The following is a 22,809-nucleotide window of genomic DNA, read 5'->3' on the forward strand; positions in this document are numbered from 1 at the left end:
GACTGAGCCAATCTGAAAGTTGGAATGCAATTAAAATAAAGTTAACTTGTATGCCGAATTCACTAGAAAGCCCAGTTGATTGTTAAAATGCCTTGACATGTGGTCTACGGGGTACGTGCTATGGTCAATAAGTAAGAATTGATTGAATTGGCAGGTTTTTGAATGGTGTTTGGCGTAACCTCTCCAGAGAGCGGATCGCACGGTAGCCTAGTTCACATCCTGCTTTGTGTTGAAGGGGTGTGCCTGTGTGATAGTAACAGTTAGTGATGTGACCGACAACATTAGCATTAGCTTTATGAAAGCAGCCATCGTATGGAAATAGGCAGCAGCGAGCGGGGTAAGTTAACGTTGGTTTGTCCATCAGAAACGTTGGTGTGTTAACGCTTTATCGCAGATCCAATACTCATTCATTGCAGTGATGGTGAACAAATCATGACCACATACTACTGTATGACTATGACCCGTTTCAAACAATAGTCTTTATTTTCAGTTGCCCAGCATCGATAGCTTACATTGGTTGTTTTTTTAGTCAAAATAACTCGCAGTCAGGGGGTAGATAGAACAAGTCGTGTGCAGTTTCAGTTTTAAACATTTTGTTAGGCGTAGGCTCCTAAGTGGCCTAAAGCCTTGCGTTTTCACCTTGGAAATGTAATCAGATCAGTTAGTCAAACAGGCGCGGCTGAAGTAAGCGTCTTTATTTGGAAGCACCTAGCGTAGTAGATTAATACATTATGCATAGCACTCTGTGATGGCAAACCCCCAATTCTGACTTTAGTCTCAGAGAAAAACATTGTCACATGTCCTAATCCTCTTCCGTATATCATGGCATGTCTGACACAATGTTAAACATTAGTTATAGTAGCCTACTTTAGGATTTCCATCAGTCTGTGTTATTTTCTACCTACCGGTATATTCATACATGATTTTGGTGGTGTCACACACACACACACACACACACACACACACACACACACACACACACACACACACACACACACACACACACACACACACACACACACACACACACACACACACACACACACACACACACACACACACACACACACACACACACACACACACACACACACACACACACACCAGCAGTAGATACTCCAATTGTCAGAAAAAGCTGGCTAACTTGAGAAAGATCTTGAAATCTTTCTGGAAATTCTCTGTGGGATGTGGAATTTAGATTTAATGGATTAAATGCTTGAATATGACATTGTCATGATAATGGTGCATTGCTAAGTAATCCTGACCTAAGGCATAGAGTAATGATTGTGAGATCAGATAGCAATGCTAAATCAGCACAAGCACATAGAGTCAAACAATACTGTGCACCGCTTTCAAATGATAACATGATACATAACGCCTACATGCCATTGTCCAGCTCACAGGTTAGGCATCTCACAGCACTGTGTGTGTGTGTGTGTGTGTGTGTGTGTGTGTGTGTGTGTGTGTGTGTGTGTGTGTGTGTGTGTGTGTGTGTGTGTGTGTGTGTGTGTGTGTGTGTGTGTGTGTGTGTGTGTGTGTGTGTGTGTGTGTGTGTGTGTGTGTGTGTGTGAGGGTGGACCAGTTAGAGTTCACACAGATTGTTTTCATGTCATGTCACCAAACTCCAGTTGATTACGATTTGAGCAATGGGACTATTGGGAATATTTCTCTTGTTGATTTGTCTACACTGGATGTGGGGAGATGAGAGTGAAACCTCAGACTAAACATCTATAGACTAGCCAAAATAACCTACGACTAAACATCTAGGCTATAGACTAGCCTAAAATAACATACTAGACTAAACATCTATAGACTAGCCAAAATAACCTACTAGACTAAACATATGTAGACTAGCCTAAATAACCTACTAGACTAAACATCTATAGACTAGCCTAAATAACTTACTAGACAAAACATCTATAGACTAGCCTAAAATACCCTACTAGACTAAACATCTATAGACTAGCCAAAATAACCTACTAGACTAAACATCTATAGACTAGCCTAAATAACCTATACTAGACTAAACATCTATAGACTATCCTAAAATAACATACTAGACTAAACATCTATAGACTAGCCAAAATAACCTACTAGACTAAACATATGTAGACTAGCCTAAATAACATATAGACTAAACATCTATAGACTAGCCTAAATAACTTACTAGACTAAACATCTATAGACTAGCCTAAAATACCCTACTAGACTAAACATCTATAGACTAGCCAAAATAACCTACTAGACTAAACATCTATAGACTAGCCTAAATAACCTACTAGACTAAACATCTATAGACTTTCCTAAAATAACCTACTAGACTAAACATCTATAGACTAGCCAAAATAACCTACTAGACAAAACATCTATAGACTAGCCTAAAATAACCTACTAGACTAAACATCTATAGCCTAGCCTAAATAACCTACTAGACTAAACATATATTGACTAGACTAAATAACCTACTAGACTAAACATAGGCGTAGGCTAGGCGTAGGTGCCCTGTGTGAACGTAGCGTAAGGCCTGAATCACTTCTTTCAGAGTTTTAGATGTTATATACTTGGAGCATTTCCTACTTACAGCAATGCTCCTCCCCATTTTAGTAGCTATATAATCAATGTGTTCAGTCCACTTTAGCCTAGAATCTAACAAAAATCCAAGAAGCTTAGCCTGTCTTATGGCCCAATCCCACCGCAGCTAGTAGCGCGGTCCCGCTCCGCTCGACTCGACTTTTGGTCTCATCCCACCGGTATAAACCGGCCCAGCTCGGTTTGATTTGGGGCTGAGTCGTGCTACTTTAAGTACCTGCCTCGTCGGGGTTCTATTCTGCCAACCCGGGTTCATACGGTGACGTGAAAACATTGTAGACGACTGATTGGTCAGGCAGAATCGTGTTTACTCTCTATCCTACTGACTGTCAATGCAGCGCTGCATACCAGTTTACTTACCTTCTCTTCTCTTCTATTATGCTTTTCCATCAGTCTTTCGTTTTGCTGCCTTCGCCTCTGGTGAAATAAAATCGGCGCGGTGGTTTCAATTGTCCAAAAGTCCGCTGCTCTGAAGCGCTTGTGTAGTTAGTGCTGCGTCGGCTCCGCTAGGCCGCAGGCGCTTGGTGAAGCCGCGGTGTAGAGGCTTCACTCTAGCGCAAACCCCGTCCCTCGCGCCCGCCCCTTAAGCAGCGCTTGTGAGTTTTGACTAACAACAAAGTGATATCCATTCTCCTGGTCGATTGTCACTTTTGCCCATGTACACTGTAACACCCGCCCAACATGCTGTGATGCTATGAGCTGGCTGCTCAGGCCAGGATCAAGGACTGTGGTCATGCCAGCACTGCTCTCTCTCTCTCTCTCTCTCTCACACACACATACACACACACACACACACACACACACACACACACACTGTAGGTCATTTAGAGGCACCAGTATTTCATAAACAGTTTAAAAGTTCTGTGTATGGATTTAATTGTAACGTTATGTTATAGCCTATTTCAGAACATGGGTGGAGGGCAGATATGCGGTCGCTATGATGACCAGGTGTGGGCGGGGGCAGATGAAGGGCGGTCGAAGCAGAACGTCCATCGGGTTGAAGCAAGTAGAGCCGAGTGGTGACGGGCTGTGCAGGGCTGTAAAATGTGGTGGAATTGAGCCATAACTTGTTCCACTGGCTTTTCAGCAAGTGATAAGCTTAGTTTGGGATCACTGCACAACCTTTTCCCAGATCCAAACACCATACACTTTGTTTTATCAATGTTCAGCACCAGTTTATTCCTGCTGACCCACTCTGCTACTGCTTTAAGCTCAGCGCTGAGTATATCATTTAGTTCTTGACATGTGGGTGCTGCACTATACATTGTAGTATAATCTGCGTACATAACCATTCTGGATTTGTCTAGTACTAAATGTAGGTCATTTGTGAATCTTGAGTATAGAAGAGGACCTAGCAAACTTCCTCGTGGCACCCCACACTGCATCTCTTTGCTGTCAGAAAAGCTTGCATTGAAAAATACTCTTTGCTTTCTCCTTGACAGGACAGAGCAGTAGAGTTAAAACCATCACATTTGAGTTTTTTAAGCAACAAACAGTGCCGTGAAATCCAACATCACCGCCCCTGCTAGCCTCCCATCATCCATGCTCTTTAGCCAGTCATCAGTCATTTGTGCTAGTGCTGTACTTGTGGAATGGCCATCTCTATATGCATGCTGGTAGCTTGTGATTAGGCCATTGCTCGAGAAGTATTCTTGGATTTGTACATATACAATTTTCTCTAGGAGCTTACTCAGTACTGGCAGAAGACTGTTGGGACCAGCAAAGGCGCCTCTTTTGTCCTTAGGCAATGGAATGACCTTAGCTTCTTTCCATATCTCCGGGCGGGCACACTGACTCCAGACTCTAAACATTGATTGAATATATGACATAATGGCTTGGATATGTATTTAGCTGTAGACTTTAGTAGTTTGCCATCTAAGTGATCTGTACCAGGAGGTTTGTCGTCCCATAGATGCAGCAGCAATTCCCTGACATCGCTTTTCTCTCATGACATAGGCCTCTATCTTCCGACAGGCGCTATCCCCTAATAGCGCTTTGCGCACCTGTTTGCGCTTGCCTTAAGGCAGGGAAGATAGCACTCCGCCTTGCGCTGTCCGCCAGGTGTTCTGCCGAGTTTTGCTCCCCCGCCAATCAGCAAAAAAAAGCATCCCCACCTCACGGGAGCTACTTGTAATGATTTATACAGAAATTTAACTGTTTAAAAGTGATATAATTGTCTGGTAGACGTGACCTCCCTGATTTCTAAGTTAAAACAGCCCCGAAATATGTTATGGATGCAATTCTCGGCGGGGATGCGGAAACGTTCACGGCCTACAGAGAGGAGGTGAGGGTCCTGGAACAATGGTGCCAGGACAACCACCTCTCTCTGAACGTCTCCAAGACCAAGGAGATCATTGTGGACTACAGGAGAGGGGGGGCACACACCCCCCAATCACCATCAACGGCACAGTGGTGGAAAGGGTGGACAGCTTCAAGTACCTGGGAGTCAACATCCACCAGGACCTGACCTGGGCCGGCCACACCGCCACTGTTGTCAAAAAGGCCCAACAGCGAATACACGGACTCAGGCGCCTGAAGAAGTTTGGGCTAAGGAAAGAAATCCTCAGGGACTTCTACAGAGGCACCATTGAAAGCCTGCTGACTGGCTGCTTCACCGCCTGGTACGGGAACTGTACCACCATGGACCGCAGGGCGCTACGGAGGGTGAGGCGCGCGGCCCAGCACGTAACAGGAGACGAGTTGCCAGAACTGCACGAACTGTATAACCAGCGGTGCCTCAGGAGGTCCCTGAAGATCATCAAAGACACAAACCATCCCCACAACAGCCTGTTCTCCCTGCTACCCTCAGGGAGGAGATACAGGGTTCCTAAAGCATGCACAAATCGCTTGAGGAACAGTTTCTTCCCGCAGGCCACGAGACTCCTTAACATACACAAATAGTGTAGTAGTCGTACCGTACCGTACTGCAGCTGCTACCATTATGTATGCCTAATGTTTAATTGTATGTCTAACAAGGTACATGCTATTTGCACCTGTATGTCAATTACGTCAAATTTAAAATGTCTGAACACGTCTAACGTATGCACAATGCCTAATGTTTAATTGTATGTTTAATAAGGTACATGCTATTTGCACTGTATGTCAAATACGTTGAATTAAAATGTCCGAACACGTCTAACGTATGCACATGACATGTGCACCTATGTGCAATGAATATGCCACTGACTTGTCTTATCGCTATTCTGCCTCATTGCCTATTGCTGCTTAGTATTGCTTATTGATGCCTATTTCTTATTGCCTATTGCTCATTGCTTGTTGCCTATTTGTACTATGTCGTAAACGGAGTCCACAGCACAAGAATTTCACATGTGATACTTGTACCATGGAGTGACAATAAAAATCTTGAATCTTGAGGTGTCGCAGACGCAAATTAGAGCCGTGCCAAAATCATCTGCGCCCCCAAAATGCCTGCGCAAACGGGATTTGGGCGGTCTTAACTACCAGAATTATTCACAGGCGTGGCCAGGCAAGGCTGGGCATTACGTCAATCAAAACGAATCAGATTCCCGTCTCGCAATGGCTGTTTGCGCAACGCATGCAATATGCTGTAATTCTCTCCATGCGTAATAGAGTGTAATCACTCGTGCCGAGGACAGAGAGAGCTTATTGACAGATCGTCTGTGGTGTAGGGATGTAACGATAACCGGTTTTAATGATAACAGTGATAAAATTCCTCATGATAACCGTACCGTTTCAAATTTTCATTATCGTTAAAACCGTGGTACCGTGATTACAGTGCTTTGAAAAACATGGTAAATACTGTCCATCATCAACCAAAGTTGGCAACAGTCTCCCAGATGCAAACGTGCAGCCTTGGAGAAATTATTTCAGTGAGTGTATCGATCCTTTTTGGATCTGAGTTTTCAATATAAAACATTGTCAAATGATTTCAGTGAGCTTCTCAGTACTTTTTTGAACATTTCCACCATTTTTTTACGAATACCGTGATAATACGATAAGCGTGCTAATTTTGGTCGCGATAATCGTTATGTGAAATTTTCATACCGTTACATCTCTACTGTGGTGCCAACGACCCTCCGGCTTATGAAGGTGAATAGCCCATGTCCATTGTCCAACAAGTTTTCTCAATTCATTTCCCTCTTTGCGATGTGATAAAAGTTTCTCAGTGAGTTATAGTTGATTGCTTCACTGAATTATCTGCTAATACCCAGCAGCAGCATAATTTGATGTCTTGGCGTGGCAACGATGTGCGTAATACATATCCACAAACATAGGAATTCCACTTTCCACTGCGCAAATACCTCTCTGCGCTGGGAGCGCAGCCATAATCTCCGTGCAGAGCGCCCAGCGCAGAGAGGTATTTGCGCGTAAGAGGTCCTTTTCAAAGCTCTTAGCGCAAAGTAATTGCGCGCTGCTGACGATAGCATAATGCCATCTATCCCCACATTTTAGCGCTGAAACGCCTGCTTTGGCATGTGGCAGCCAATGCCCAGTACAGTTATCACAGGCATGCGCTTGTGTCCGCCCCCAATTTGCCTTGCGCACGGCGTTAAACGACCGCAAACGCTAAATTAGCGCTTTTGGGAAGATAGAGCCCCTCGTCTTTTATGATGTCATGTGACTCTGGGTTGTTTGTCGCAGACATGCCATTCCTCAATTGATCCACTTTGTCTGTAAAGTAATTATTAAAATGGTTTTGTAATAAATGTACCTTCTGTCTCTATGTAAGAGGCTTGCATGTTTGAATTCCACCCCATTAACTTATTTAGAGTTCTCCACAGCTTTTCTCCATCATTCTTAGACTCATGGATTTTAAGCTGATAATATTCCCTCTTCCTATTTGTATTCATTTTTGTCACAGTATTTCTTAATGTACAGTAGTGTTGCCTATCAGATAGAGTACCAGTTCTATCTGCAGCTTTTTTAGCAGCATTACGCTGGGCCATTAAGTTCCTCATTTCTTCATCCATCCAGGCTCACTATTTGACCGAGCAGTCCATGTTCTCATTGGAGAATGTTTATCAGCAATCTAAAGACTAGCCAAAATAACCTACTAGACTAAACATCTATAGACTAGCCAAAATAACCTGCTAGACTAAACATCTATAGACTAGCCTAAATAACCTACTAGACTAAACATCTATAGACTAGCCTAAATAACCTACTAGACTAAACATCTATAGACTAGCCAAAATAACCTACTAGACTAAACATCTATAGACTAGCCTAAATAACATACTAGACTAAACATCTATAGACTAGCCAAAATAACCTACTAGACTAAACATCTATAGACTAGCCTAAATAACCTACTAGACTAAACATCTATAGACTAGCCTAAATAACCTACTAGACTAAACATCTATAGACTAGCCTAAATAACCTACTAGACTAAACATCTATAGACTAGCCTAAATAACCTACTAGACTAAACATCTATAGACTAGCCTAAATAACCTACCGGTACTTAACATCTATATGTGTGTGTATGTGTGTGCGTGTGCATGTGCATGTGTGTCTGGCTTTACTGTATTTCGGTCATCTCTGTGTACTACTGACACACAAGACCTAAGGCGTACCCATGCATTTATTTCCAGTAGATTGAATTACTGCTTTTTTTTTAAAGCGCTTCGGCAACTCCAAATTATTCTGAACGCCGTTGCCGGGGTCCAGACCAAAACTAGGAAATATGACCACATTACACTATAGTTCCAAAATCCTCCTTCCACTGGCTACGTCAATCAGATCATTGATTTTGACAGATCACTCTGTGAGTCTGGGCCCCAAATAAACAAATGTCCTCTCCTATTTCCCCTGCTGTGCTGTCCCTGTCGTTGATCCACCCCCTCTGCTGATCTCCAGAGACAGTTGTAGACGAGCACATGGCATGCTTCCTCCCATACATGTGCAGTCGCCAGCCGCTTCTTTTCACCTGACAGCGAGTAGTTTCACCGGCAGGACGTAGTAGCGTGTGGCAGGATCACACTATTGCCCCGCCATCCCAGGCAGAATCTCTTCTTCTCGCCTGCCTTAGAGAGGCACTTCGTGAGGTCTGACATAAAATAGCAGATCAAGAGTAAATCACTCACAATGTGCATCTAAAAGAGGGAGTACCGTATTTATCTTTTGTGTCTCTTTGTAATTTAGCACTTTTAATTGTAAATCTTTTACCTTTACTCTATTTTTATTAGCCTGATATCAGACTCAATTGTCAACTCGTTTCAAAGGTGCTAGGCGATATTTTTTATTAGACTCTGTCATCATTAGCACTTTAAATTGCCCCCAGTGTATGAAACGTGACATGCAAATAAAGCTGACTACTGTATATTGCGCCAAGTCAGCAAAGGATAATAATAATAGGCCTACTTTAAAACAACAAGAGGCTATACTATCACTTTTATTGCAACCCATCATTTGACGCATTTACAGTACCTTCTGTAAACATGTGAGGAGTGTCTGATTCAGCGCCATGGCCAAGCTCCTTGGCCTGTTTCAAGTCGTTTTCTTCCTCCACACCATCATTGAGGACCAGGTTAGGAGGAGAGACCTCCGCTAGTCTGGATCACACCTCATCCAGCGTGGCATAGGGCAGTGTCATCCAGCGTGTCACAGGGCAGTGTCATCCAGCGTGTCACAGGGCAGTGTCACAGCTGCCAGCTCAGATACAGCCCTAATGATCTTCCAGGAGAAGTGACAGCCACCCGGGTCTGTTGACTCCTCCCCTCATGTTAACATAGGTGGCGTTCGTCTCTGTATGTGTACGCCACACTGGAAGGATCATGTCTGCCATTGGTGCTCTGACGTCGCCGTGGTGACCCTGGTAGGTCCATGGTGACCCTGGTAGATCCATGGTGACCCTGGTAGGTCCATGGTGACCCTGGTAGATCCATGGTGACCCCTGGTAGGTCCATGGTGACCCTGGTAGATCCATGGTGACCCTGGTAGGTCCATGGTGTGACCCTGGTAGGTCCATGGTGACACTGGTAGATCCATGGTGATCCTGGTAGGTCCATGGTGACCCTGGTAGATCCGTGGTGACCCTGGTAGGTCCATGGTGACCCTGGTAGGTCCATGGTGTGACCCTGGTAGATCCGTGGTGACCCTGGTAGGTCCGTGGTGACCCTGGTAGATCCGTGGTGACCCTGGTAGGTCCATGGTGACCCTGGTAGATCCGTGGTGACCCTGGTAGATCCGTGGTGACCTGCTAGATGATCAAGCTGCCTTTGGGCAGGTTGGCTTTGTGGTGATGCAACCAGTGTCAGCCCCCAGCAGGAACAGGACTTTTGGCGGGTGTTAGGATGATGTCATCATTCCTACTGTGATGTCATCATTCCTACTATGATGTCGTCGTTCCTACTATGATGTCATGGATCACTGATGATGTCGCAGACGGTGATGATGTCATGATTCTTAGGTGTCTCAGTCATGCCTTTCGAATGGCCTCGCTGGTGATGCCACAACACAGGTGATGTCATGTTCGGGATCTATAAAGGTTTGTTTCTGCAGGTCCTCAGCAGTTGTTCATAAACGAATCTCGCGACAACACTCTGCAACCGTTCCCAACTTCGAACCTTGCAGACCTAGCTATCAAGTTCCACAACTTCCCTACTTCTCGAGACTTCAGTTACCAAGTTTGCCTTGGCCATCAACTATCCTCAAATAGATCCACATTTCCCACAGCCATGCCTGACAGTATGAACAACTCAGAAATGGATTTAGCGGGTACCCCAATCAAGGAGGAAGCTCCCGAGAGGCCAGTTACCCGGCCGGCCGCTTCAGCTGACCCACCAGACGGTCAGCTGGATATCTCCACTCATCCTGATATCTCCACTCATCCTATCACGTTCGGAGACTTGCAGGTATTTCAGCGTGGCCTTGTACTTGAGCTGTTTGCCCACCAGGAAGAAGCAATCCAGGCTCTGGCTTCCAAGGCCGATGACCGGTACGCCCTCCTGGTTAGCCGGCTAGATCGTCTCGACGGACTAAAGCCTCCTGAGGGTGTCATTCCGCAGCCCCAGCTTCTGAGCTGGGACTGCGAGTCTGGGGACTGGGTGTCATTCCCAGCCCCAGCTTCTGAGCGATCAGTCACCCCAACCCAAACACCGGAGGTTTCCAGTGCAGCCACACCTCTTGCTCCCACCGTGCCTGCTCCGCAGCAGCTGGTTGAGCCACAGCACGTGCCCCTGCTGGGTGCTGCTGAGTATGGAGACAATTTCAAGGAGAGGCTCGCAGGTTTCCTGCGGGCCGAGGGCATGACGGTAGAGGACTTCCAAAGGTCATTCCCTACTGCTCACGTGCCTCCTATTCCTCCTGCCACTGCATCTGCTTCCGAGCGCACCGTCGTTCCGGAGGTTTCCAGACCTGCTCCCCCCCCAGCTACAGCGGCCGTTGCTTCTAGCCCTGCCGCTCGGCCGCCTCCAGCTCCTAAACGCATACTCTGGGGGGGAGTTAGTGTCATCCCAAAGCAAAGGCAGCCACATCTGAACACCAGCAGCCATCTGTACCGTGATCAGACCGGCAGGGTTCGCATCACACCAGAGGAGAGGCAGCGCCGTTTGGACACCCGGAGCTGCCTGTACTGTGGTCGAGTCGGGCATCACCTCTCCTCCTGCTCCCGGTGCCCAGTAAGTGGGTCCACCACTCGCCGGCCCGTGAGACTCTCAGCGGGTCAAGGCTCTAAGAGTCCAGCCCCGAAACCCGTACGGTTGGGCAGCGTTCACGGGACCCGGGATTGGCAGTGTGTCTCCAAGAGGGTTGAGGAGTTGGAGAGGACTGTCGATCGTCTCATTGAGAAGTTCAATCACTGCCTGCAGATCAGCTCCGTCCCCCCGCAGGGGGCCTCCGAGTCTGCTGGCCCTGAGGCACAACCTGTGGACCTTCCCCTCGCCGAGTCTGAACCCGTACCTCAGCAGCAGCCAATTCCAGTTCTTGACCCACACGTAGGTTCCTGCTTGATGCTGGGAGGTCCCCGTAGTGTCGTCAGCCTTCGGTCAGGAGCAAAGAAGAAGCGTTCAAAGAAGGAGACGGTGGGTGTTCTGCCCAAACTACAGGTCGGGAGGGCAGGCCTCGCTGAGTCAGAGCCCTGTGGCTCGCTCTCTGAGCTTGCGACACCCCCCCCCCGCAGTTCCTTTGGCTCCTCCTTCCAAGTTTGGAGCGTCCGCTGAGACTCCACCTTTGGAGCCCGCAGAGTTTGAGGTGTTGCGTCAGAGGCACAGTTCTTGGTGGGGGCCACCGGAGCGTGACATTGACCCTTTTGATGGTCTCCAGTCTCCCATGTTTGGATCGTGCCCCGGGGGATGGCCGACTCCAGAGGATCCACCGGATTCTGCAGAATTTCTGTCTACGTGTCGGTCTATCTATGACTTCGATATCCAGTATTAGGGAGGAGCACCTCCACTGTCTGACACCCCCTTTGGGGTCTAACCACCTGCATCTAACCACCTGCTGAAGAGCACCTCCACTGTCTGACACCCCCTTTGGGGTCTAACCACCTGCATCTAACCACCTGCTGAGGAGCCCCTCCACCAGAACCTGCGGATTTTCTGTTCTCCAGATACCATCCTTGATGGCCTCATTGGACGCCAGGTGGCGTCCGTAGAGGGGAGGGTACTGTTAGGTACTTTCCACCCTTCTTCGACTCCTGCTGGTTCTGGTGTTCTGAGCGATCGAGGAAACAGCGCTCATAATGGCTGCTCTGTCTTCTCTCTGCAGAACACTGCTGCCCACCACCACTACTGGATGCTTGGCAGACGAAAGCGTCTGACAGAAGGGGTGTGTACCATTAGCCAGCTCCTGCAGGACTGAGGCCTCCTCTCCTAGATGGTCGTATGTGTAACTCAGATCAACGCTGCGACCCACCAAGGTGACACGCAACTCATTATGGAGCCAGCTCTTGCGGACTCAGGCGTTGAAGAGCAGGGCTTGGTAGCGTGGTGGGTTGGTTCCTATGAACAGGGCTTGGTAGCGTGGTGGGTTGGTTCCTATGAGCAGGGCTTGGTAGCATGGTGGGTTGGTTCCTATGAGCAGGGCTTGGTAGTAGGGATGTTCATCAATTATCGAAAATCGATAATCGATCGTTAAGGATTGGAATCGATCCTGTGGCATTTGGATCGATTTTTTAATTATTTAATTTTTTTTTTTTTTTTTTTTTTTTTTTTTTTTTTTTGGACTAGGTTTGGGTGGAATTCGTTCCTCCTCGCCCCACTCCATTGCACAGCCGACTAACGTGAGGTGGAGCTTCATATAGTCTCTAGTTTTCTGGCTGGGCACGGGCCTTTGTGCCAACAAAACTGTTTTAAACATGAGAAATTCACACCGGCATGCGCCGGGGACAGCAGTGTTGGAGAGGAGACACATTGAAATAAAGAGTTCATTGAGGAGAACACGTTGTCTTTCGTATTTTCTGCCATAGGCATTCATTTTGTTAAAAAAAAAAAAAAAAAAAAAAAAAAAAAAATGAAAATATTGAAAATTTTCTAAGTATTAATAAAATCGATAATCGATAATTGATCGTTAATTCTCACCGATTATCGATTTTGGAAAATTTTCAAAATGAACATCCCTACTTGGTAGCATGGTCATGGTGGGTTGGTTCCTATGAGCAGCAGGAGGTGGGAACGTCAACAAAGTTCAAACAAATCCTGAAGCCAAGCGCAAGAATTTCGAAACCTGTTTTTTTTAACACTGTATGTGTGTGTATATATATATATATATATATGTATGTATGTATGTATGTATGTATTAGGGGTGCACCGATCGATCGACACGCAATCTGTATCGGCCGATTTGGACCTCAAATATGTGATCTGCTGTTTCCGATATTCCTTTAATGTTGCCGATCGCATAGCCGATCATGCTGCACGTGAGAAACATGAGGCAGCCCATTTTCATGTCTTCAATGTCTATCGTTTAACTTTCATATTGTGCTCTAACGTTTATATCATTGTGTTGCAAAGCACACGCTTTGCTTTCGTCAGTGTACTCACCTCCATGCACACACCGCACCAGACTGTCAACACACCCCTTGCGTCTTTGAATCACACAAATCAGCTGGTGATTAGAGCAGCCTCAGCAGAGAGAAGTTACCTCCAGTCCTCCCGCCTACCGAGGCATTTGCATGCTGTTAAGTCCGTGTGTATTAAAGTCCCAGATTGACACGGTGGTACTGTGGTAGTCGGGGTAGTGCACGCGCACACACAGACAATTTCCACGCAAGCATTGATGTTCCCGCGGGCACTTTGAAGGAAGCGAAAGTGTGCGGCTGAGTATGTGGATGTGCGCTCCGTTCAGACGGACTTTCTTCCTTTCTTTGGACATCAGTTGAACATGTTCTAATCCCCTTATTCCATGTGTGCGTATATGACCAACCAGTAAGTCATTATTATGTTAATATTCCTGTATTGCATTCCCTTTTGGTTTTAGATCGATCTACCTGCAATCATTGCAATAACGTTTGTTTAGGCGTGCACTTGCGGTTTGATTGTTGCGCTAATTAATGCCACTACTCAGATGGAGTTTAGCTCGTGTGTAGCTTGTGATTCTGTTGTTTCTCCCGTCATGTAACCCTGTCACCATTATGTAGATCGCACTCATAGTGCTGCTAATCATAACACTGTAACTCGGCCTCGATGGGCGGGTCGTTTTGATGTTCGTTCGATGCGGATCCCAATGTATGACGGTTATTGTGCATAACCCCGGTTCTATGAGTGGGAGCTCTTTGGCTTTAGTCATGGTTCAAGACTGGTGTTTAAGAGTAACTGACTTACAGTTTACCTAATTATCATTTATATATTATTAGTTGTTAATTATCACTATAATTGGCCTATATAACAGCAAGCTTGGTTACTGACCTGTTTGTATATTTTATTGCCTCCTTTTTCCAGACCACACACAATCCTACTATTCCTGTCATAATGCTGTAAAGAGCCTATACTGCTGTACTGTACTGAAGAGAACTGACAACTAAACGGTTGAACTCCCATCTGTCTCCTGCCTCGTGTTTTTACGGACACCCCAGGGCGTATATATATATATATCGGTGATCGGTAATCGGTAATCGGTGATCGGTCGATGATCGGTTGGGCAGATATTTCTCATAGGTGATCGGTGATCGGCAATCGGTGATCGGTGGCAAAAAACGTGATCGGTGCACCCCTAGTATGTATAGCTTACATCAAATGTCATGTTTGTCACAAATCTCAGAATCAGGGGGAAGAGATCAAGAGTGAGTTAAGGGGAAAAGTTAGAAACATCTGAAGGAGGAGGAGTCTGGACATGTTGGTGAAGGAGGAGGGAGGAGTCTGGACATGTTGAAGGAGGAGGGAGGAGTCTGTTGAAGGAGGAGGGAGGAGTCTGGACATGGTGTGAAGGAGGAGTCTGGACATGTTGAAGGAGGAGGGAGGAGTCTGGACATGTTGGTGAAGGAGGAGGGAGGAGTCTGGACATGTTGGTGTGGGTACAAGTTTATAAATGAGAATTGTTTGTGGGTGCGAATGATTATGTGAATGAATGTAGATGTGTGTAGAATAATTGAATGTTATGAGAAAGATCCTCCCCTGTCATTTACATTTGTTTATTTTGTACTGGTTTGTTCTGTTTTGTTTTGTTTGTTAATGAAAATAATAAAAAGTTAATGACAAAAAAGTTAAATAGGCGTTAAATAAGCAGGGAATTTACATGAATTTACAGTCCAGTTAAACAGGCATTACATGAGATATTAGTTAGTTTTATGGGGGGGAGTTCAGCTGAGTTTAGGAGGAGGTAGTGAGTTTGTGTGTGTGGGGGGGGGATGCTGTTGGCGAGGTCCTTGGCGGAAGGGGTTTCCGGGCCTTGTTGGTGAGGCTGATGGCGGTTGGGAAGAAGCTGGTCTTGTGGCGGGTGGTTCTGGTCTTGGCAGACCTCAGTCTCTTGCCGTGGGGGAGTGTCTTAAAGAGTTTGTGGCCAGGGTGGGAGGGGTCGGCCATGATCTTGCGAGACCGCTTCAGTGTCCTGGCTGCATGCAGGTTGTGGAGGGGATGGCAGGTTGCATCCGATTATCTTCTCAGCGCAGCGGATGATGCGCTGAAGTCTGTTGATGTCTTTTAGGGCTTTCACACCGGCAGGGCTCCGTGCCGGGTCTGGTTCCAGAACCCTAATTTGAACTGGCCGGCGCGTTCAGACCGAAATAATAATTGGTTCGGAACCTGAAAAGTTGGTTCTCAGCGGAACCAAAAAATAGTTGGTTTTCCTTGGGAACCGTGACATCATCAGTGGGTGTGTCTCATTCTAGGCTGTGAAAACGAGCACGAAGGAGAAGGCAGTGACAACATGGAGAAAAATAATTTGCAGTGGTCTCCTGAGGAAACCAAATGTTTAGTGGTGATTTGGGCATCTACCGAATCTCAAGAAAAGCTAGAAAGCAGTACAAGAAAGAGCAAGTCGTATGCTGAACTTGCAGAAGAGATGGCCAAGGCTGGGTTCACTCAAACGCCAGACCAAATAATTAATAAACTTTAAAAAAAAAAAAAAAACTGAAGAAGGACTACCGAATAATGTCCTCCCACTTTGGTTCCGCTTAAACTGGTGTGAACACGGGCTGGTTCACCAGAAAGCACCAAGGTTCTGAGACTCCAGAACGGAGCCAGAGCCAGAACCAGAACCGTGTCTGTCTGAAAGCGGTATTTGAGAGTGGCAGCAGCATACCAGACGGTGATGGAGGAGGTGAGGATGGACTCAACGTACAAAGTACATCCTCTGCTGTGCCTTCTTGGTGAGAGCTCTGATGTTCAGCTCCCATTTTAGGTCATGGATGATGCTTGAGGACTGTTGAGGACTCCACGGTGTTGACTGGGGAGTCACCCAGGGTGATGGGGGAAGGTGGGTCTTTGTTCCTCCTGTAATCCACAATCATCTCCATTGTTTTTTGAGCATTTAACACCAGGTTGTTTTGACTGCACCAAGTCACCAGATGGTCAACTTCCTGTCTGTATTCCGACTCATCTCCGTCTGTGATGAGCCCTATGAGGGTGGTATCGTCCGCGAACTTCAGGAGCTTGACGGACTGGTGACTGGAGGTGCAGCTGTTAGTGTACAGACCGAAGAAGTAGGGAGAGAGGACACCGCCCTGGGCAGCGCCGGTGCTGATGGACCGAAAGTCAGTGATGTGCTTACCCAGCCTCACGTGCTGCTTCCTGTCAGTCAGGAAGTCTGTGGTCCATCTGCAGATGGGGTCGGGCATGCCCAGCTGGGAGAGTTTCTCCTGTAGCAGGGCTGGGAGGATCGTGTCAAACGCCGAGCTGAAGTCTACGAACAGGATCCTGGCATAGGTTCCTGCATTGTCCAGGTGTGTGAGGATGTGGTGGAGGGCCATGTATATTGCATCATTTACAGACCTGTTGGCTCTGTAGGCAAACTGTAGGGGGTCCAGGAGTGGGTCTGTGATGGATTTGAGGTAGGACAGGACAAGGCGCTCAAAGGACTTCATGACCACAGAGGTCAGAGGTCAGGGTGATGGGTCTGTAGTCTTTAAGTGCCGAGGGCTTTGCCTTTTTTGGGACAGGGATTATGGTTGATGTTTTGAAGCATGTGGTACGTGGCAGGTCTCCAGTGAGGAGTTACCTCTGACTCCTGTATGAAGCATGCTGGTACCTGGCAGGTCTCCAGTGAGGAGTTACCTCTGACTCCTGTATGTTTTGAAGCATGCTGGTACGTGGCAGGTCTCCAGTGAGGAGTTACCTCTGACTCCTGTATGTTTTGAAGCATGTGGTACGTGGCAGGTCTCCAGTGAGGAGTTACCTCTGACTCCTGTATGTTTTGAAGCATGCTGGTACGTGGCAGGTCTCCAGTGAGGAGTTACCTCTGACTCCTGTATGAAGCATGTGGTACGTGGCAGGTCTCCAGTGAGGAGTTACCTCTGACTCCTGTATGAAGCATGCTGGTACGTGGCAGGTCTCCAGTGAGGAGTTACCTCTGACTCCTGTATGAAGCATGTGGTACGTGGCAGGTCTCCAGTGAGGAGTTACCTCTGACTCCTGTATGAAGCATGTGGTACGTGGCAGGTCTCCAGTGAGGAGTTACCTCTGACTCCTGTATGAAGCATGTGGTACGTGGCAGGTCTCCAGTGAGGAGTTACCTCTGACTCCTGTATGAAGCATGCTGGTACCTGGCAGGTCTCCAGTGAGGAGTTACCTCTGACTCCTGTATGAAGCATGCTGGTACGTGGCAGGTCTCCAGTGAGGAGTTACCTCTGACTCCTGTATGAAGCATGCTGGTACCTGGCAGGTCTCCAGTGAGGAGTTACCTCTGACTCCTGTATGAAGCATGCTGGTACGTGGCAGGTCTCCAGTGAGGAGTTACCTCTGACTCCTGTATGAAGCATGCTGGTACGTGGCAGGTCTCCAGTGAGGAGTTACCTCTGACTCCTGTATGAAGCATGCTGGTACCTGGCAGGTCTCCAGTGAGGAGTTACCTCTGACTCCTGTATGAAGCATGCTGGTACCTGGCAGGTCTCCAGTGAGGAGTTACCTCTGACTCCTGTATGAAGCATGCTGGTACATGGCAGGTCTCCAGTGAGGAGTTACCTCTGACTCCTGTATGAAGCATGCTGGTACCTGGCAGGTCTCCAGTGAGGAGTTACCTCTGACTCCTGTATGTTTTGAAGCATGCTGGTACGTGGCAGGTCTCCAGTGAGGAGTTACCTCTGACTCCTGTATGTGTAGAGGTGATGGTGGGCAGGAGGGGGCTGCAGGCAGGCTCGGTCCAGAGGCTCCTGCTCTGTAGTTGGAGCCAAATCTCCTCTACTCGCTTGTTTGCATTGACTTTGTATGTAATGTCTGAAAATAGCCCGGGTGTGAACGTGGTTAGTGTGGATGTGTGTGAGTGAGTGACACACAGGTGAGTTGTTTAACTGCAGCGGTTAGTGTGGATGTGTGTGAGTGAGTGACACACAGGTGAGTTGTTTAACTGCAGCGGTTAGTGTGGATGTGTGTGAGTGAGTGACACACAGGTGACTTGTTTAACTGCAGCACTTGCTGTTTGAGCCGGTGACTCTGCCCCCGCTGCTGATCACCACGGCTTCACTGCTGGGCTCTTTTCCACGAGTCTTTGTGTGGATATCTTCTGCTAACGCCAGGAAAGCTTTGTCCACGTTGATGTTGGCCTTAGCGCTCGTCTCAAAAAACCTAATGCCGTGCTCCCTCGCAGTCTGCTCCCCCTTGGCTTTTGGTACGACCCTCCTGTCCTCCAGGTCACACTTGTTGCCTAGCAACATCCTCTCAACAGCCTCGTTTGCATGCTCGTCGATGTTACACAGCCATTGGCTGATGTTCTCAAAGCTCTGGGCGTTGGTGATGTCGTAGACCAGCATGATGCCCATGGCTCCTCTGTAGTAGGAGGTGGTGATGTTGTGGAAGCGTTCATGGCCTGCTGTGTCCCAGATCTGGAGTTTGATCTTCTTTCCCTGTAACTCAATGGTTTTGATGCTGAAGTCTATTCCTATGGTTGAGATGAAGGTTGAGTTGAAGGCGTCGTCAGAGAAGCGGAACAGCACACAGGTCTTCCCCACGCCCGAATCTCCGATCAGAAGCAGCTTGAACAGCAAGTCGTATGTCTTCTTCGCCATTCGAAAGGCAGCTTGTGTTCCCCAGATGACAAAAAAAGTCCTACTTAAAGCCTCTGCAGGGAAGGATGTATGACGTCACTGATGATGATGTCACAATGTCTATGACATCATTAATGCTCAATGCCCATGTGCAGACCTGAAACTACACATGGGCCATTGATGTATGCCTGGGGATACACTCGAGAAATTGTGATGTCATCAGTAATGATGTCATCAGTGATGATGTCATCAATTATGATGTTATCAGTGAGTAATTCATCAGTGATGTCACTCGAGCAATTGTGATGTCATCGTGAAGATATCAGTGATGTCGTCGGTGTGACATCATCGCCAACCTTGTGATGTTATTGGTGATGATGCCATCAGTGTGACATAATCAGAGACATTGTGGTGTCATCAGTGATGTCATAGATGGCCGTGATGTCATCGGTGTGACATCATCGGGGGCCTGGCCACTTTCTTTCGTCGGGACACATAGAACTGTATGACAGCATCGCGGCCACTTTCTTTTGATATCATCAACGGTGACCTGGTCACTTTCTTTCCTTCGTGAGGACTTCAAGTGTGCTCGTGTTTATCGTGAATACGACATGAATCCAGTTGAACGGCCCCTCATGTCATATCCACCACTTGCTATGTGGAATCTCTCTGAAAGCTTTGAAGCTCACGACTTGTGACGTGTCTTGTGACGTTTTCACAAAATGGCGAACGCCATGGAAGTTGATGGTAAGTAAATATATTGACATTTTAGCTGTATAGAGCTTTTCATAGTCATTTTATAATAATGTCTGAGGAACATGTTGATATTCTCAACAGTCTCATCTTGTTTCCTCTGTCATTATGCCTTTGCATTTCCTGCATTAACGTCGTTAGCCGCTCGCTAGCTAGTTTAAATTGTTAGTCTTGGTGGCTTCTAGTCAACTGCACGTTCACGATGTGACCACTTGAAGGCCAACATGTTGTGTTACACGACTTCCAGTCTGTGGCTTTCAAGTGGGCTCATCTGCAACCGCAATACCACGGTCATGTGACTCTACCGTGGTGTGACATCATCAGTGATGTTACAATGACCCGTTCAATTCCCACCAAAACCACCCGCTTCAAAGACTCTGAACCCCCTCAGCACCCCACTCCCTCTCGCCCCTCACCTTAACTAAACGTCTGTTGGTCTCGTATCTAGTATTTATGTATTTATTGTTGGGAAAGTGGTAATTGTGTAAATGTCTAAATGTATCCATGTCCTGTCATGTGCTGTTTCATGTTTTCAGAGCTAGAATATATCTGTACTGAAACTAAATACCAACAACCTGGTTGTGTGGCAATAAAAGTATGTTGTATCTTGTAAATTGGTTTGAGCCAGAAAAATATATACTACTATGTCTGTGTGAGTTGCTCTGATCGCCTCCAAAACTTCCCAAAACACTGTTTTGGTCATGCCAGACGAATCTGGTGCAGGGAAAAAAATTATGTGGTAGAGTAGAGTTGAACACAGACATACGTGCAGTTGTTGCAGAAATAGACTCAACCAACAATAAACAAGAACAATAGTTTGTCCCAGCGGAGTTTCTCGCTGGAAAATATGTTTTCCAAGTTCTTCTGAGTGGATATGCATTGGATTTGGCGATGCTGAGTGGCTGCAGGAAGTTGTCTGGCAAGGCAGGTCAATCAATGTGGGCGGAGTCTGATACGTATCAATGTGGGTGGAGTCTGATACGTAGAGTGAAACAGAATGATCAGGATGGTTAGAACCAGGCTAGAGAAACTGTGCTTGAGCGTGCAACGCGAGCAACTAGAGCAATTGTGTCTCACTTATGACATCACTCACTTATGACATCACAATTGCTTGAGTGACATCACTGATGAGATTATCACTGATGACATCACTCACTGATGACGTCAAATGGGCTGAGCATGCTCAGTAGAGCAATTGTGCTGTGATTATTATTACACAATATCGAGAACTCGAGTGGTGTGTGTGTGACATCGCACGTCCTGAAATCGCTGTGTTGGTGTTGTTCCTGGACCAACATTTCTTCATAGTACGGGCCGGGAAAACCCCGCCCCCGAACTCATTTGATTGGTCGCCGCAATTGCTTCTTCCTGAAAACGTGCGACAAGTAAAAAAAGATGTTTCAGATTATGACATCACTGCTCAGTTGATGGATTGTGGATTGTGGCTCGCCATGCCGGAACGCTGCCCTATAGTAGTATGATATTTATACACCGTTGGAGCATGCAATCTGTAAAGGGTTATTTAGTGAGCACTACACCACCCTGTCACTATCTGCTCGGGAGCCCTGCTGGTATCTGTGACAAATATGAATGCAATCGCGCCGATGGTCACAGAGGAAAATTGAAACAGATATAGCAGATGTACATACACATGTTACCTCATTTACTTGGCCGGAGAGGTAAACCTGGCTTTTCTCTTTGGCGGCGACATGTTCATTCATGAACGGTGTCGGTGACTGCCTGAAAAACGACCGGGCTGTGTGTGTGTGTGTGTGTTGTGTGCCACCTGCTGGCTGATGTGGGTAGTGCTATCAGTAATTGGCTGCTTTTGGCCATTTAATCGCCCATAATGATCCAATTAAAATGTCAATGTCAATGTCTGCTCGGCCAGTAGTACCTGTGCCAAATATGAATGCTGTAAGATAGAAACCAGACGTTTTCTTCAACAGTTTGCAGCTCACAATCCACCTATTTCACATCCCACCCAAATCAGCCATTTTATGTCTGAAAGGCAGGAAGTAAAACAGGTGCAAGCAAGACATTGATTAGAGCTCCGGGACTGGAACACCTAAATGGGTGCAGTCTCACGCTCTAATCAATGTCTTGCTTTGTACCTGTTAGACACAAAATGACTGATTTGGATGTGAAATATGCTGCCTCTCAAGTCGACTTGTGTTTACCGTGAATACGAGATCGGAAGTTGACTTGTAAAGATGTCATTGACACAGTGTTTTTAGCTGAAATCTGACCCTGTCAGTGGTCAAAACAAGCTTGTTTAGGGAGTAGGGACATGTGGGAAAAGGGGCTGCCGACTGAAGCCATCTTGGTCAATACTGCATCAATTTCAAAGATTTCTGTTGACATGACTTAGGCCTATACATAAAATAAAAATTAAATAAAATAATGGTTCAGGTAAAAAATGCTGAAATTCTCTTTTTAAGTAAAAGCTATCAGCAGTGATTCTATCTTGCAGCAGTGTATCCTCTCTTGTTGTAGGGACTCCCATTATCAGGTCAGCTCAGCCCACACAGGCCTGGAAGCTTACAGTCTATATATATACAGTCTATATATACTGCAGACTGTACTACACTTGATGAAACTTGCAGACAAATAAGAGCTAGTAGAGGGAGACTTTTAAATTGTCACTTTCTCTCTATGCAGGATGATGACGTTGTGAACGTTGACCCAGGACCACAGAGGAGGGGAAGCAGGAGGTGTTCAGATCCCAGCCCGAGGCACTGTCTGCTGGGTAGATGGAGCGGCTCCACTGGGTCCAGCACCGCTGTAGGCAGCTGCTGGCAGCAGACTCGGGTCGAGGCTGGTACTCCACCCCCGACGGCCTGCCCCCCAAGAGCTCCCTGGAGCCCCACAGCTCCCCGTTCAGGTTCAGTGTTGGGAGGCTTACTTTT

At 46.8% G+C, this 22,809-nt stretch overlaps 1 protein-coding gene and 1 pseudogene across 2 annotated transcripts in view; one reads left to right on the plus strand and one right to left on the minus strand.

The window, feature by feature from the left end:
- The first annotated feature begins 245 nt into the window (after positions 1–245).
- atp10d (ATPase phospholipid transporting 10D) overlaps positions 246–22,809 on the plus strand; it is a 113,958-nt gene continuing 91,394 nt past the window's right edge. Inside the window, exons 1-2 of the mRNA XM_083633569.1 lie at positions 246–337; positions 22,562–22,784. Coding sequence (XP_083489695.1) covers positions 22,654–22,784 — 131 coding nt within the window. The 5' untranslated portion in view covers positions 246–337; positions 22,562–22,653. The remainder of the gene's footprint in view (positions 338–22,561; positions 22,785–22,809) is intronic.
- Positions 18,563–19,168, minus strand: LOC310772818 (ras-related protein Rab-10 pseudogene; annotated as a pseudogene). The gene has a single exon. The product of its transcript is annotated as a ras-related protein Rab-10 pseudogene (transcript).

Source organism: Poromitra crassiceps (assembly GCF_964638095.1).
Source record: "Poromitra crassiceps genome assembly, chromosome: 3".
Classification (NCBI taxonomy): Eukaryota; Metazoa; Chordata; class Actinopteri; order Beryciformes; family Melamphaidae; genus Poromitra; species Poromitra crassiceps.